The sequence below is a fragment of the Euprymna scolopes genome, chromosome 12 (genome assembly GCF_053919585.1).
Source record: "Euprymna scolopes isolate OS-2025 chromosome 12, ASM5391958v1, whole genome shotgun sequence".
Classification (NCBI taxonomy): domain Eukaryota; kingdom Metazoa; phylum Mollusca; class Cephalopoda; order Sepiida; family Sepiolidae; genus Euprymna; species Euprymna scolopes.
Genome location: NC_136493.1, coordinates 152,162,685 through 152,182,114, shown reverse-complemented (window position 1 = coordinate 152,182,114; position 19,430 = coordinate 152,162,685). Strand labels below are relative to the sequence as shown.

General features: G+C 25.6%; 1 protein-coding gene across 1 annotated transcript in view; it reads right to left on the bottom strand.

Moving 5' to 3' along the window:
* Positions 1 to 19,430, bottom strand: part of LOC145291558 (protein white-like) — a 302,163-nt gene that overhangs the window by 14,202 nt on the left and 268,531 nt on the right. The window contains exon 17 of the mRNA XM_080137621.1: positions 225 to 325. Within this exon, the coding sequence (XP_079993747.1) occupies positions 225 to 325 (101 nt within the window). The remainder of the gene's footprint in view (positions 1 to 224; positions 326 to 19,430) is intronic.

Sequence of the window (19,430 nt, the reverse complement as noted above, 5' to 3'; positions counted from 1 at the left end):
CATAGTTAGGACCCTAACAGGTACTACCACTCCGGGTCAGAGTGGACCTGGGTAATTAAAGGGTGGCTGCACACACATCCAAAGCCCGCAAGCTGGGGACATCACCATCGGATATAGTTTAAGGTCATATCCAGGATCAGCAATGTTGGAATAACTTGACAAAAAAAAAAAATGACAAAACTGAAAAAAAAAAAAAAAGACTGTTTTCGTTTCAAAATACTCACTTATATTCGTGACGCCAGTCCATTGATCTATTGCTAGCATTTCGGTGGCGTATTTAAACCATGAAAGATATTTTAACCAAATAAAATATACTGGTACACTCCTGCAATAATACAACGAAAAAGATGTTAAAGATATTGTATTGTTTGATTAATACCGTTAGAGTTAGCAAAAATTAACTTGAACCAGCATTGAAAATGTATTATAACAGATATGACATCATAAACACAGAGTAATAGAAAAAAGAGCATTTAGAAGAACACGAGGCAAAGGAAATATAATGACAGGGGTTGATAAGATATGCTCAATTATTGATCTTGATCTCTCTTCTCCCGTTCTTTTTCGCTTACATTGGTTAGTGATTTGGAATAAACATCACATTGAATAAACGATTCGCTAAATTTGGCTATTTCAAACTGCTGTTCTTATCTTGAGTGCTATTTGCACAAAGTTTAGACCTATGTAAGCACCGAATTTATTTACGTGTATCTTGTCGAACTCGGGAATCTTTCTGTCGAACTCGGGAATCTGCACGAAATTTAGACCGGAAACTTTTATTAACCCACGGGGGTAGCATGCTTTCGTTCCGTCAGTAAGGGCCCGGGGGTGTAACAGATACAGTATTTGGTAAGTGACGGTTTTCTGGATGTTAAAATTTAGGCATGTACATATATTCGTATGTACAGCATTCGCTCATACACTACTTATCACGATGAACTTTGGAATATTTCTGCTATACGTAAGAGTTCCAAATGTAGGTTATATTTAGTTTGATTTTGTTTCATGAAAAGTGGAGTAAAGAGAATAGAAGCCGTTCGAGAAAATTCAATATTTGTGTCATTTTAATATGTATTCAATTAATAAAAACTTTCAAATTTCTTTGAAAGGCTTTAAAGAAACTTGAAACGAAAAAAATGGGCGCACATATCGTTTGAAAACTAGAAACAAAAAATAGGATTTCCTTGCATTCAATTACTTCTCACTAAGCTAAAACTTAAAATTGTAGGCATTGTTTAGTATCGATATCATTTCAATTTTAGACATTGTCTATTATCAATATCATTTCAATTTTTTGCATTGTCTACTATCAATATCATTTCAATTTTAGACATTGTCTATTATCAATATCATTTCAATTTTTTGCATTGTCTAGTACCAATACCATTTTAATTTTAGGCATTGTCTAGTATCGATATCATTACAATTTTAGGCATTGTCTAGTATCAATACCATTTAATTGTAGGCATTGTCTAGTATCGATATCATTTCAATTTTAGGCATTGTCTAGTATCAATACCATTTCAATTTTAGGCATTGTCTAGTATCAATATCATTTCAATTTTAGACATTGTCTAGTATCAATATCATTTCAATTTTAGGCATTGTCTAGTATCAATATCATTTCAATTTTAGGCATTGTCTAGTATCAATACCATTTCAATTTTAGGCATTGTCTAGTATCAATATCATTTCAATTTTAGACATTGTCTAGTATCGATATCATTTCAATTTTAGGCATTGTCTAGTATCAATATCATTTCAATTTTAGGCATTGTCTAGTATCAATACCATTTAATTGTAGGCATTGTCTAGTATCGATATCATTTCAATTTTAGGCATTGTCTAGTATCAATACCATTTCAATTTTAGGCATTGTCTAGTATCAATATCATTTCAATTTTAGACATTGTCTAGTATCAATATCATTTCAATTTTAGGCATTGTCTAGTATCAATATCATTTCAATTTTAGGCATTGTCTAGTATCAATACCATTTAATTGTAGGCATTGTCTAGTATCGATATCATTTCAATTTTAGGCATTGTCTAGTATCAATACCATTTCAATTTTAGGCATTGTCTAGTATCAATATCATTTCAATTTTAGACATTGTCTAGTATCGATATCATTTCAATTTTAGGCATTGTCTAGTATCAATATCATTTCAATTTTAGGCATTGTCTAGTATCAATACCATTTAATTGTAGGCATTGTCTAGTATCGATATCATTTCAATTTTAGGCATTGTCTAGTATCAATACCATTTCAATTTTAGGCATTGTCTAGTATCAATATCATTTCAATTTTAGACATTGTCTAGTATCAATATCATTTCAATTTTAGGTATTGTCTAGTATCAATATCATTTCAATTTTAGGCATTGTCTAGTATCAATACCATTTAATTGTAGGCATTGTCTAGTATCGATATCATTTCAATTTTAGGCATTGTCTAGTATCAATACCATTTCAATTTTAGGCATTGTCTAGTATCAATATCATTTCAATTTTAGACATTGTCTAGTATCAATACCATTTCAATTTTAGGCATTGTCTAGTATCAATATCATTTCAATTTTAGGCATTGTCTAGTATCAATACCATTTTAATTTTAGGCATTGTCTAGTATCAATATCATTTCAATTTTAGACATTGTCTAGTATCAATATCATTTCAATTTTAGGCATTGTCTAGTATCAATATCATTTTAATTTTAGACATTGTCTAGTATCGATATCATTTCAATTTAAGGCATTGTCTAGTATCAATATCATTTTAATTTTAGGCATTGTCTAGTATCAATATCATTTCAATTTTAGACATTGTCTAGTATCAATATCATTTCAATTTTAGACATTGTCTAGTATCGATATCATTTCAATTTTAGACATTGTCTAGTATCAATATCATTTTAATTTTAGGCATTGTCTAGTATCGATATCATTTCAATTTTAGACATTGTCTAGTATCAATATCATTTCAATTTTAGACATTGTCTAGTATCAATATCATTTCAATTTTAGGCATTGTCTAGTATCAATATCATTTTGATTTTAGACATTGTCTAGTATCGATATCATTTCAATTTAAGGCATTGTCTAGTATCAATATCATTTTAATTTTAGGCATTGTCTAGTATCAATATCATTTCCATTTTAGGCATTGTCTAGTATCAATATCATTTCAATTTAAGACATTGTCTAGTATCAATATCATTTCAATTTTAGGCATTGTCTAGTATCAATATCATTTCAATTTTAGGCATTGTCTAGTATCAATATCATTTTAATTTTAGGCATTGTCTAGTATCAATATCATTTCAATTTTAGGCATTGTCTAGTATCAATATCATTTCAATTTTAGGCATTGTCTAGTATCAATATCATTTTAATTTTAGACATTGTCTAGTATCAATATCATTTCAATTTTAGGCATTGTCTAGTATCAATATCATTTCAATTTTAGGCATTGTCTAGTATCAATATCATTTTAATTTTAGGCATTGTCTAGTATCAATATCATTTTAATTTTAGGCATTGTCTAGTATCAATATCATTTTAATTTTAGGCATTGTCTAGTATCAATATCATTTCAATTTTAGGCATTGTCTAGTATCAATATCATTTCAATTTTAGGCATTGTCTAGTATCAATATCATTTTAATTTTAGGCATTGTCTAGTATCAATATCATTTCAATTTTAGACATTGTCTAGTATCAATATCATTTTAATTTTAGGCATTGTCTAGTATCAATATCATTTTAATTTTAGGCATTGTCTAGTATCAATATCATTTCAATTTTAGACATTGTCTAGTATCAATATCATTTTAATTTTAGGCATTGTCTAGTATCAATATCATTTCAATTTTAGGCATTGTCTAGTATCAATATCATTTCAATTTTAGGCATTGTCTAGTATCAATATCATTTTAATTTTAGGCATTGTCTAGTATCAATATCATTTCAATTTTAGGCATTGTCTAGTATCAATATCATTTTAATTTTAGGCATTGTCTAGTATCAATATCATTTCAATTTTAGGCATTGTCTAGTATCAATATCATTTCAATTTTAGGCATTGTCTAGTATCAATATCATTTTAATTTTAGACATTGTCTAGTATCGATATCATTTCAATTTAAGGCATTGTCTAGTATCGATATCATTTTAATTTTAGGCATTGTCTAGTATCAATATCATTTTAATTTTAGGCATTGTCTAGTATCAATATCATTTCAATTTTAGGCATTGTCTAGTATCAATATCATTTTAATTTTAGGCATTGTCTAGTATCAATATCATTTCAATTTTAGGCATTGTCTAGTATCAATATCATTTCAATTTTAGGCATTGTCTAGTATCAATATCATTTTAATTTTAGACATTGTCTAGTATCGATATCATTTCAATTTAAGGCATTGTCTAGTATCAATATCATTTTAATTTTAGGCATTGTCTAGTATCAATATCATTTTAATTTTAGACATTGTCTAGTATCAATATCATTTCAATTTTAGGCATTGTCTAGTATCAATATCATTTCAATTTTAGGCATTGTCTAGTATCAATATCATTTCAATTTTAGGCATTGTCTAGTATCAATATCATTTTAATTTTAGGCATTGTCTAGTATCAATATCATTTCAATTTTAGGCATTGTCTAGTATCAATATCATTTTAATTTTAGGCATTGTCTAGTATCAATATCATTTCAATTTTAGGCATTGTCTAGTATCAATATCATTTCAATTTTAGGCATTGTCTAGTATCAATATCATTTCAATTTTAGGCATTGTCTAGTATCAATATCATTTTAATTTTAGGCATTGTCTAGTATCAATATCATTTTAATTTTAGGCATTGTCTAGTATCAATATCATTTCCATTTTAGGCATTGTCTAGTATCAATATCATTTCAATTTTAGGCATTGTCTAGTATCAATATCATTTCAATTTTAGGCATTGTCTAGTATCAATATCATTTTAATTTTAGGCATTGTCTAGTATCAATATCATTTCAATTTTAGGCATTGTCTAGTATCAATATCATTTTAATTTTAGGCATTGTCTAGTATCAATATCATTTCAATTTTAGGCATTGTCTAGTATCAATATCATTTCAATTTTAGGCATTGTCTAGTATCAATATCATTTCAATTTTAGACATTGTCTAGTATCGATATCATTTCAATTTTAGGCATTGTCTAGTATCAATATCATTTCAATTTTAGACATTGTCTAGTATCAATATCATTTCCATTTTAGACATTGTCTAGTATCAATATCATTTCAATTTTAGGCATTGTCTAGTATCAATATCATTTCAATTTTAGGCATTGTCTAGTATCAATATCATTTCAATTTTAGGCATTGTCTAGTATCAATATCATTTCAATTTTAGGCATTGTCTAGTATCGATATCATTTTAATTTTAGACATTGTCTAGTATCGATATCATTTCAATTTAAGGCATTGTCTAGTATCAATATCATTTTAATTTTAGGCATTGTCTAGTATCAATATCATTTTAATTTTAGACATTGTCTAGTATCAATATCATTTCAATTTTAGGCATTGTCTAGTATCAATATCATTTTAATTTTAGGCATTGTCTAGTATCAATATCATTTCAATTTTAGGCATTGTCTAGTATCAATATCATTTCAATTTTAGGCATTGTCTAGTATCAATATCATTTCAATTTTAGGCATTGTCTAGTATCAATATCATTTTAATTTTAGGCATTGTCTAGTATCAATATCATTTCAATTTTAGGCATTGTCTAGTATCAATATCATTTCAATTTTAGGCATTGTCTAGTATCAATATCATTTCAATTTTAGGCATTGTCTAGTATCAATATCATTTTAATTTTAGACATTGTCTAGTATCAATATCATTTTAATTTTAGGCATTGTCTAGTATCAATATCATTTTAATTTTAGACATTGTCTAGTATCAATATCATTTTAATTTTAGACATTGTCTAGTATCAATATCATTTCAATTTTAGGCATTGTCTAGTATCAATATCATTTCAATTTTAGGCATTGTCTAGTATCAATATCATTTCAATTTTAGGCATTGTCTAGTATCAATATCATTTCAATTTTAGGCATTGTCTAGTATCAATATCATTTTAATTTTAGACATTGTCTAGTATCAATATCATTTTAATTTTAGGCATTGTCTAGTATCAATATCATTTTAATTTTAGACATTGTCTAGTATCAATATCATTTTAATTTTAGACATTGTCTAGTATCAATATCATTTCAATTTTAGGCATTGTCTAGTATCAATATCATTTCAATTTTAGGCATTGTCTAGTATCAATATCATTTTAATTTTAGACATTGTCTAGTATCAATATCATTTTAATTTTAGGCATTGTCTAGTATCAATATCATTTTAATTTTAGACATTGTCTAGTATCAATATCATTTTAATTTTAGACATTGTCTAGTATCAATATCATTTCAATTTTAGGCATTGTCTAGTATCAATATCATTTTAATTTTAGACATTGTCTAGTATCAATATCATTTTAATTTTAGACATTGTCTAGTATCAATATCATTTTAATTTTAGGCATTGTCTAGTATCAATATCATTTTAATTTTAGACATTGTCTAGTATCAATATCATTTTAATTTTAGGCATTGTCTAGTATCAATATCATTTCAATTTAAGGCATTGTCTAGTATCAATATCATTTTAATTTTAGGCATTGTCTAGTATCAATATCATTTCAATTTTAGGCATTGTCTAGTATCAATATCATTTCAATTTTAGGCATTGTCTAGTATCAATATCATTTCAATTTTAGGCATTGTCTAGTATCAATATCATTTTAATTTTAGGCATTGTCTAGTATCAATATCATTTTAATTTTAGGCATTGTCTAGTATCAATATCATTTCAATTTTAGGCATTGTCTAGTATCAATATCATTTCAATTTTAGGCATTGTCTAGTATCAATATCATTTTAATTTTAGGCATTGTCTAGTATCAATATCATTTCAATTTTAGGCATTGTCTAGTATCAATATCATTTTAATTTTAGACATTGTCTAGTATCAATATCATTTTAATTTTAGGCATTGTCTAGTATCAATATCATTTCCATTTTAGGCATTGTCTAGTATCAATATCATTTTAATTTTAGACATTGTCTAGTATCAATATCATTTTAATTTTAGACATTGTCTAGTATCAATATCATTTTAATTTTAGGCATTGTCTAGTATCAATATCATTTCAATTTTAGGCATTGTCTAGTATCAATATCATTTCAATTTTAGGCATTGTCTAGTATCAATATCATTTTAATTTTAGGCATTGTCTAGTATCAATATCATTTCAATTTTAGGCATTGTCTAGTATCAATATCATTTTAATTTTAGGCATTGTCTAGTATCAATATCATTTTAATTTTAGGCATTGTCTAGTATCAATATCATTTCAATTTTAGGCATTGTCTAGTATCAATATCATTTTAATTTTAGACATTGTCTAGTATCAATATCATTTTAATTTTAGGCATTGTCTAGTATCAATATCATTTCCATTTTAGGCATTGTCTAGTATCAATATCATTTTAATTTTAGACATTGTCTAGTATCAATATCATTTTAATTTTAGACATTGTCTAGTATCAATATCATTTTAATTTTAGGCATTGTCTAGTATCAATATCATTTCAATTTTAGGCATTGTCTAGTATCAATATCATTTCAATTTTAGGCATTGTCTAGTATCAATATCATTTTAATTTTAGGCATTGTCTAGTATCAATATCATTTCAATTTTAGGCATTGTCTAGTATCAATATCATTTTAATTTTAGGCATTGTCTAGTATCAATATCATTTCAATTTTAGGCATTGTCTAGTATCAATATCATTTTAATTTTAGACATTGTCTAGTATCAATATCATTTTAATTTTAGGCATTGTCTAGTATCAATATCATTTCAATTTTAGGCATTGTCTAGTATCAATATCATTTTAATTTTAGGCATTGTCTAGTATCAATATCATTTCCATTTTAGGCATTGTCTAGTATCGATATCATTTCAATTTTAGGCATTGTCTAGTATCAATATCATTTTAATTTTAGGCATTGTCTAGTATCAATATCATTTTAATTTTAGACATTGTCTAGTATCGATATCATTTCAATTTAAGGCATTGTCTAGTATCAATATCATTTTAATTTTAGGCATTGTCTAGTATCGATATCATTTCAATTTTAGGCATTGTCTAGTATCAATATCATTTTAATTTTAGACATTGTCTAGTATCGATATCATTTCAATTTAAGGCATTGTCTAGTATCAATATCATTTTAATTTTAGGCATTGTCTAGTATCGATATCATTTCAATTTAAGGCATTGTCTAGTATCAATATCATTTTAATTTTAGACATTGTCTAGTATCGATATCATTTCAATTTAAGGCATTGTCTAGTATAAATATCATTTTAATTTTAGGCATTGTCTAGTATCGATATCATTTCAATTTTAGGCATTGTCTAGTATCAATATCATTTTAATTTTAGACATTGTCTAGTATCGATATCATTTCAATTTAAGGCATTGTCTAGTATCAATATCATTTTAATTTTAGGCATTGTCTAGTATCAATATCATTTTAATTTTAGACATTGTCTAGTATCAATAACATTTTAATTTTAGACATTGTCTAGTATCAATATCATTTTAATTTTAGACATTGTCTAGTATCGATATCATTTCAATTTAAGGCATTGTCTAGTATCAATATCATTTTAATTTTAGGCATTGTCTAGTATCAATATCATTTCAATTTTAGGCATTGTCTAGTATCAATATCATTTCAATTTTAGGCATTGTCTAGTATCAATATCATTTCAATTTTAGGCATTGTCTAGTATCAATATCATTTTAATTTTAGGCATTGTCTAGTATCAATATCATTTCAATTTTAGGCATTGTCTAGTATCAATATCATTTTAATTTTAGACATTGTCTAGTATCAATATCATTTTAATTTTAGGCATTGTCTAGTATCAATATCATTTCAATTTTAGGCATTGTCTAGTATCAATATCATTTTAATTTTAGACATTGTCTAGTATCAATATCATTTTAATTTTAGGCATTGTCTAGTATCAATATCATTTCAATTTAAGGCATTGTCTAGTATCAATATCATTTTAATTTTAGGCATTGTCTAGTATCAATATCATTTCAATTTTAGGCATTGTCTAGTATCAATATCATTTCAATTTTAGGCATTGTCTAGTATCAATATCATTTCAATTTTAGGCATTGTCTAGTATCAATATCATTTTAATTTTAGGCATTGTCTAGTATCAATATCATTTCAATTTTAGGCATTGTCTAGTATCAATATCATTTTAATTTTAGACATTGTCTAGTATCAATATCATTTTAATTTTAGGCATTGTCTAGTATCAATATCATTTCAATTTTAGGCATTGTCTAGTATCAATATCATTTTAATTTTAGGCATTGTCTAGTATCAATATCATTTCCATTTTAGGCATTGTCTAGTATCAATATCATTTTAATTTTAGACATTGTCTAGTATCAATATCATTTTAATTTTAGACATTGTCTAGTATCAATATCATTTTAATTTTAGGCATTGTCTAGTATCAATATCATTTCAATTTTAGGCATTGTCTAGTATCAATATCATTTCAATTTTAGGCATTGTCTAGTATCAATATCATTTTAATTTTAGGCATTGTCTAGTATCAATATCATTTCAATTTTAGGCATTGTCTAGTATCAATATCATTTTAATTTTAGGCATTGTCTAGTATCAATATCATTTCAATTTTAGGCATTGTCTAGTATCAATATCATTTTAATTTTAGACATTGTCTAGTATCAATATCATTTTAATTTTAGGCATTGTCTAGTATCAATATCATTTCAATTTTAGGCATTGTCTAGTATCAATATCATTTTAATTTTAGGCATTGTCTAGTATCAATATCATTTCCATTTTAGGCATTGTCTAGTATCAATATCATTTCAATTTTAGGCATTGTCTAGTATCAATATCATTTTAATTTTAGACATTGTCTAGTATCGATATCATTTCAATTTAAGGCATTGTCTAGTATCAATATCATTTTAATTTTAGGCATTGTCTAGTATCAATATCATTTTAATTTTAGACATTGTCTAGTATCAATAACATTTTAATTTTAGACATTGTCTAGTATCAATATCATTTTAATTTTAGACATTGTCTAGTATCAATATCATTTCAATTTTAGGCATTGTCTAGTATCAATATCATTTTAATTTTAGACATTGTCTAGTATCAATATCATTTTAATTTTAGACATTGTCTAGTATCAATATCATTTTAATTTTAGGCATTGTCTAGTATCAATATCATTTCAATTTTTGGCATTGTCTAGTATCAATATCATTTCAATTTTAGGCATTGTCTAGTATCAATATCATTTTAATTTTAGACATTGTCTAGTATCGATATCATTTCAATTTAAGGCATTGTCTAGTATCAATATCATTTTAATTTTAGGCATTGTCTAGTATCAATATCATTTCAATTTTAGGCATTGTCTAGTATCAATATCATTTTAATTTTAGACATTGTCTTGTATCAATATCATTTTAATTTTAGGCATTGTCTAGTATCAATATCATTTCAATTTTAGGCATTGTCTAGTATCAATATCATTTCAATTTTAGGCATTGTCTAGTATCAATATCATTTTAATTTTAGACATTGTCTAGTATCGATATCATTTCAATTTTAGGCATTGTCTAGTATCAATATCATTTTAATTTTAGACATTGTCTAGTATCAATATCATTTTAATTTTAGGCATTGTCTAGTATCAATATCATTTCAATTTTAGGCATTGTCTAGTATCAATATCATTTTAATTTTAGACATTGTCTAGTATCAATATCATTTTAATTTTAGACATTGTCTAGTATCAATATCATTTCAATTTTAGGCATTGTCTAGTATCAATATCATTTTAATTTTAGACATTGTCTAGTATCAATATCATTTTAATTTTAGACATTGTCTAGTATCAATATCATTTTAATTTTAGGCATTGTCTAGTATCAATATCATTTCAATTTAAGGCATTGTCTAGTATCAATATCATTTTAATTTTAGGCATTGTCTAGTATCAATATCATTTCAATTTTAGGCATTGTCTAGTATCAATATCATTTCAATTTTAGGCATTGTCTAGTATCAATATCATTTCAATTTTAGGCATTGTTTAGTATCAATATCATTTTAATTTTAGGCATTGTCTAGTATCAATATCATTTCAATTTTAGGCATTGTCTAGTATCAATATCATTTCAATTTTAGACATTGTCTAGTATCAATATCATTTTAATTTTAGGCATTGTCTAGTATCAATATCATTTTAATTTTAGGCATTGTCTAGTATCAATATCATTTTAATTTTAGACATTGTCTAGTATCAATATCATTTTAATTTTAGACATTGTCTAGTATCAATATCATTTCAATTTTAGGCATTGTCTAGTATCAATATCATTTTAATTTTAGACATTGTCTAGTATCAATATCATTTTAATTTTAGGCATTGTATAGTATCAATATCATTTTAATTTTAGGCATTGTCTAGTATCAATATCATTTTAATTTTAGACATTGTCTAGTATCAATATCATTTTAATTTTAGACATTGTCTAGTATCAATATCATTTTAATTTTAGGCATTGTCTAGTATCAATATCATTTCAATTTTAGGCATTGTCTAGTATCAATATCATTTCAATTTTAGGCATTGTCTAGTATCAATATCATTTTAATTTTAGACATTGTCTAGTATCGATATCATTTCAATTTAAGGCATTGTCTAGTATCAATATCATTTTAATTTTAGGCATTGTCTAGTATCAATATCATTTTAATTTTAGACATTGTCTAGTATCAATATCATTTCAATTTTAGGCATTGTCTAGTATCAATATCATTTCAATTTTAGACATTGTCTAGTATCAATATCATTTCAATTTTAGGCATTGTCTAGTATCAATATCATTTTAATTTTAGGCATTGTCTAGTATCAATATCATTTCAATTTAAGGCATTGTCTAGTATCAATATCATTTTAATTTTAGGCATTGTCTAGTATCAATATCATTTTAATTTTAGGCATTGTCTAGTATCAATATCATTTTAATTTTAGGCATTGTCTAGTATCAATATCATTTCAATTTTAGACATTGTCTAGTATCAATATCATTTTAATTTTAGGCATTGTCTAGTATCAATATCATTTCAATTTTAGGCATTGTCTAGTATCAATATCATTTCAATTTTAGACATTTTCTAGTATCAATATCATTTCAATTTTAGGCATTGTCTAGTATCAATATCATTTCAATTTTAGACATTGTCTAGTATCAATATCATTTCAATTTTAGGCATTGTCTAGTATCAATATCATTTTAATTTTAGGCATTGTCTAGTATCAATATCATTTCAATTTAAGGCATTGTCTAGTATCAATATCATTTCAATTTTAGGCATTGTCTAGTATCAATATCATTTCAATTTTAGGCATTGTCTAGTATCAATATCATTTCAATTTTAGGCATTGTCTAGTATCAATATCATTTTAATTTTAGACATTGTCTAGTATCAATATCATTTCAATTTAAGGCATTGTCTAGTATCAATATCATTTTAATTTTAGGCATTGTCTAGTATCAATATCATTTCAATTTAAGGCATTGTCTAGTATCAATATCATTTCAATTTTAGGCATTGTCTAGTATCAATATCATTTCAATTTTAGGCATTGTCTAGTATCAATATCATTTCAATTTTAGGCATTGTCTAGTATCAATATCATTTCAATTTAAGGCATTGTCTAGTATCAATATAATTTCAATTTTAGACATTGTCTAGTATCAATATCATTTTAATTTTAGGCATTGTCTAGTATCAATATCATTTTAATTTTAGGCATTGTCTAGTATCAATATCATTTTAATTTTAGGCATTGTCTAGTATCAATATCATTTCAATTTTAGGCATTGTCTAGTATCAATATCATTTTAATTTTAGGCATTGTCTATTATCAATATCATTTCAATTTAAGACATTGTCTAGTATCAATATCATTTTAATTTTAGGCATTGTCTAGTATCAATATCATTTCAATTTAAGGCATTGTCTAGTATCAATATCATTTCAATTTTAGGCATTGTCTAGTATCAATATCATTTCAATTTTAGGCATTGTCTAGTATCAATATCATTTCAATTTAAGGCATTGTCTAGTATCAATATAATTTCAATTTTAGGCATTGTCTAGTATCAATATCATTTTAATTTTAGGCATTGTCTAGTATCAATATCATTTCAATTTAAGGCATTGTCTAGTATCAATATCATTTCAATTTTAGGCATTGTCTAGTATCAATATCATTTTAATTTTAGACATTGTCTAGTATCAATATCATTTCAATTTTAGGAATTGTCTAGTATCAATATCATTTCAATTTAAGGCATTGTCTAGTATCAATATAATTTCAATTTTAGGCATTGTCTAGTATCAATATCATTTTAATTTTAGGCATTGTCTAGTATCAATATCATTTCAATTTTAGACATTGTCTAGTATCAATATCATTTTAATTTTAGACATTGTCTAGTATCAATATCATTTTAATTTTAGGCATTGTCTAGTATCAATATCATTTTAATTTTAGACATTGTCTAGTATCAATATCATTTTAATTTTAGGCATTGTCTAGTATCAATATCATTTTAATTTTAGGCATTGTCTAGTATCAATATCATTTCAATTTTAGACATTGTCTAGTATCAATATCATTTTAATTTTAGGCATTGTCTAGTATCAATATTATTTTAATTTTAGGCATTGTCTAGTATCAATATCATTTTAATTTTAGACATTGTCTAGTATCAATATCATTTTAATTTTAGGCATTGTCTAGTATCAATATCATTTTAATTTTAGGCATTGTCTAGTATCAATATCATTTCAATTTTAGACATTGTCTAGTATCAATATCATTTTAATTTTAGGCATTGTCTAGTATCAATATCATTTTAATTTTAGGCATTGTCTAGTATAAATATCATTTTAATTATAGACATTGTCTAATATCAATATCATTTTAATTTTAGGCATTGTCTAGTATCAATATCATTTCAATTTAAGGCATTGTCTAGTATCAATATCATTTCAATTTTAGGCATTGTCTAGTATCAATATCATTTCAATTTAAGGCATTGTCTAGTATCAATATAATTTCAATTTTAGGCATTGTCTAGTATCAATATCATTTTAATTTTAGGCATTGTCTAGTATCAATATCATTTCAATTTAAGGCATTGTCTAGTATCAATATCATTTCAATTTTAGGCATTGTCTAGTATCAATATCATTTTAATTTTAGACATTGTCTAGTATCAATATCATTTCAATTTTAGGCATTGTCTAGTATCAATATCATTTCAATTTAAGGCATTGTCTAGTATCAATATAATTTCAATTTTAGGCATTGTCTAGTATCAATATCATTTTAATTTTAGGCATTGTCTAGTATCAATATCATTTCAATTTTAGACATTGTCTAGTATCAATATCATTTTAATTTTAGACATTGTCTAGTATCAATATCATTTTAATTTTAGGCATTGTCTAGTATCAATATCATTTTAATTTTAGGCATTGTCTAGTATCAATATCATTTTAATTTTAGACATTGTCTAGTATCAATATCATTTTAATTTTAGGCATTGTCTAGTATCAATACCATTTCAATTTAAGGCATTGTCTAGTATCAATATAATTTCAATTTTAGGCATTGTCTAGTATCAATATCATTTTAATTTTAGGCATTGTCTAGTATCAATATCATTTCAATTTAAGGCATTGTCTAGTATCAATATCATTTCAATTTTAGGCATTGTCTAGTATCAATATCATTTTAATTTTAGGCATTGTCTAGTATCAATATCATTTCAATTTTAGGCATTGTCTAGTATCAATATCATTTCAATTTTAGGCATTGTCTAGTATCAATATCATTTCAATTTTAGGCATTGTCTAGTATCAATATCATTTCAATTTTAGGCATTGTCTAGTATCAATATCATTTCAATTTTAGGCATTGTCTAGTATCAATATCATTTTAATTTTAGGCATTGTCTAGTATCAATATCATTTCCATTTTAGGCATTGTCTAGTATCAATATCATTTTAATTTTAGACATTGTCTAGTATCAATATCATTTCAATTTAAGGCATTGTCTAGTATCAATATCATTTTAATTTTAGGCATTGTCTAGTATCAATATCATTTCAATTTAAGGCATTGTCTAGTATCAATATCATTTCAATTTTAGGCATTGTCTAGTATCAATATCATTTCAATTTTAGGCATTGTCTAGTATCAATATCATTTCAATTTTAGGCATTGTCTAGTATCAATATCATTTCAATTTAAGGCATTGTCTAGTATCAATATAATTTCAATTTTAGACATTGTCTAGTATCAATATCATTTTAATTTTAGGCATTGTCTAGTATCAATATCATTTTAATTTTAGGCATTGTCTAGTATCAATATCATTTTAATTTTAGGCATTGTCTAGTATCAATATCATTTCAATTTTAGGCATTGTCTAGTATCAATATCATTTTAATTTTAGGCATTGTCTATTATCAATATCATTTCAATTTAAGGCATTGTCTAGTATCAATATCATTTTAATTTTAGGCATTGTCTAGTATCAATATCATTTCCATTTAAGGCATTGTCTAGTATCAATATCATTTCAATTTTAGGCATTGTCTAGTATCAATATCATTTTAATTTTAGGCATTGTCTATTATCAATATCATTTCCATTTAAGGCATTGTCTAGTATCAATATCATTTCAATTTTAGGCATTGTCTATTATCAATATCATTTCAATTTAAGGCATTGTCTAGTATCAATATCATTTTAATTTTAGGCATTGTCTATTATCAATATCATTTCCATTTAAGGCATTGTCTAGTATCAATATCATTTCAATTTTAGGCATTGTCTAGTATCGATATCATTTCAATTTAAGGCATTGTCTAGTATCAATATCATTTTAATTTTAGGCATTGTCTAGTATCAATATCATTTCAATTTTAGACATTGTCTAGTATCAATATCATTTCAATTTAAGGCATTGTCTAGTATCAATATCATTTCAATTTTAGGCATTGTCTAGTATCAATATCATTTCAATTTTAGACATTGTCTAGTATCAATATCATTTCAATTTTAGACATTGTCTAATATCAATATCATTTCCATTTAAGGCATTGTCTAGTATCAATATCATTTCAATTTTAGGCATTGTCTAGTATCGATATCATTTCACTTTAAGGCATTGTCTAGTATCAATATCATTTCAATTTAAGGCATTGTCTAGTATCAATATCATTTTAATTTTAGGCATTGTCTAGTATCAATATCATTTCAATTTAAGGCATTGTCTAGTATCAATATCATTTTAATTTTAGGCATTGTCTAGTATCAATATCATTTCAATTTAAGGCATTGTCTAGTATCAATATCATTTCAATTTAAGGCATTGTCTAGTATCAATATCATTTTAATTTTAGGCATTGTCTAGTATCAATATCATTTCAATTTAAGGCATTGTCTAGTATCAATATCATTTTAATTTTAGGCATTGTCTAGTATCAATATCATTTCAATTTAAGGCATTGTCTAGTATCAATATCATTTTAATTTTAGGCATTGTCTAGTATCAATATCATTTCAATTTAAGGCATTGTCTAGTATCAATATCATTTTAATTTTAGGCATTGTCTAGTATCGATATCATTTCAATTTAAGGCATTGTCTAGTATCAATATCATTTCAATTTAAGGCATTGTCTAGTATCAATATCATTTTAATTTTAGGCATTGTCTAGTATCAATATCATTTCAATTTAAGGCATTGTCTAGTATCAATATCATTTTAATTTTAGGCATTGTCTAGTATCAATATCATTTCAATTTAAGGCATTGTCTAGTATCAATATCATTTCAATTTAAGGCATTGTCTAGTATCAATATCATTTTAATTTTAGGCATTGTCTAGTATCAATATCATTTCCATTTTAGGCATTGTCTAGTATCAATATCATTTCAATTTTAGGCATTGTCTAGTATCAATATCATTTTAATTTTAGGCATTGTCTAGTATCAATATCATTTCCATTTTAGGCATTGTCTAGTATCAATATCATTTCAATTTTAGGCATTGTCTAGTATCAATATCATTTTAATTTTAGGCATTGTCTAGTATCAATATCATTTCCATTTAAGGCATTGTCTAGTATCAATATCATTTCAATTTAAGGCATTGTCTAGTATCAATATCATTTCAATTTTAGGCATTGTCTAGTATCAATATCATTTTAATTTTAGGCATTGTCTAGTATCGATATCATTTCAATTTAAGGCATTGTCTAGTATCAATATCATTTTAATTTTAGGCATTGTCTAGTATCAATATCATTTCAATTTAAGGCATTGTCTAGTATCAATATCATTTTAATTTTAGGCATTGTCTAGTATCAATATCATTTCAATTTAAGGCATTGTCTAGTATCAATATCATTTCAATTTAAGGCATTGTCTAGTATCAATATCATTTCAATTTTAGGCATTGTCTAGTATCAATATCATTTTAATTTTAGGCATTGTCTAGTATCAATATCATTTCAATTTTAGGCATTGTCTAGTATCAATATCATTTCAATTTAAGGCATTGTCTAGTATCAATATCATTTTAATTTTAGGCATTGTCTAGTATCAATATCATTTCAATTTAAGGCATTGTCTAGTATCAATATCATTTCAATTTTAGGCATTGTCTAGTATCAATATCATTTCAATTTTAGGCATTGTCTAGTATCAATATCATTTTAATTTAAGGCATTGTCTAGTATCAATATCATTTCAATTTTAGGCATTGTCTAGTATCAATATCATTTCAATTTTAGGCATTGTCTAGTATCAATATCATTTCAATTTTAGGCATTGTCTAGTATCAATATCATTTCAATTTTAGGCATTGTCTAGTATCAATATCATTTCAATTTTAGGCATTGTCTAGTATCAATATCATTTCAATTTTAGGCATTGTCTAGTATCGATATCATTTCAATTTAAGGCATTGTCTAGTATCAATATCATTTTAATTTTAGGCATTGTCTAGTATCAATATCATTTCAATTTAAGGCATTGTCTAGTATCAATATCATTTTAATTTTAGGCATTGTCTAGTATCAATATCATTTTAATTTAAGACATTGTCTAGTATCAATATCATTTCAATTTTAGGCATTGTCTAGTATCAATATCATTTCAATTTTAGGCATTGTCTAGTATCAATATCATTTCAATTTTAGGCATTGTCTAGTATCGATATCATTTCAATTTAAGGCATTGTCTAGTATCAATATCATTTTAATTTTAGGCATTGTCTAGTATCAATATCATTTCAATTTAAGGCATTGTCTAGTATCAATATCATTTTAATTTTAGGCATTGTCTAGTATCAATATCATTTTAATTTTAGGCATTGTCTAGTATCAATATCATTTTAATTTTAGGCATTGTCTAGTATCAATATCATTTCAATTTAAGGCATTGTCTAGTATCAATATCATTTCAATTTAAGGCATTGTCTAGTATCAATATCATTTCAATTTTAGGCATTGTCTAGTATCAATATCATTTTAATTTTAGGCATTGTCTAGTATCAATATCATTTCAATTTTAGGCATTGTCTAGTATCAATATCATTTCAATTTAAGGCATTGTCTAGTATCAATATCATTTTAATTTTAGGCATTGTCTAGTATCAATATCATTTCAATTTTAGGCATTGTCTAGTATCAATATCATTTCAATTTTAGGCATTGTCTAGTATCAATATCATTTCAATTTTAGGCATTGTCTAGTATCAATATCATTTCAATTTAAGGCATTGTCTAGTATCAATATAATTTCAATTTTAGACATTGTCTAGTATCAATATCATTTCAATTTTAGGTATTGTCTAGTATCAATATCATTTTAATTTTAGGCATTGTCTAGTATCAATATCATTTTAATTTTAGGCATTGTCTAGTATCAATATCATTTCCATTTAAGGCATTGTCTAGTATCAATATCATTTCCATTTAAGGCATTGTCTAGTATCAATATCATTTTAATTTTAGGCATTGTCTAGTATCAATATCATTTTAATTTTAGGCATTGTCTAGTATCAATATCATTTCCATTTAAGGCATTGTCTAGTATCAATATCATTTCCATTTAAGGCATTGTCTAGTATCAA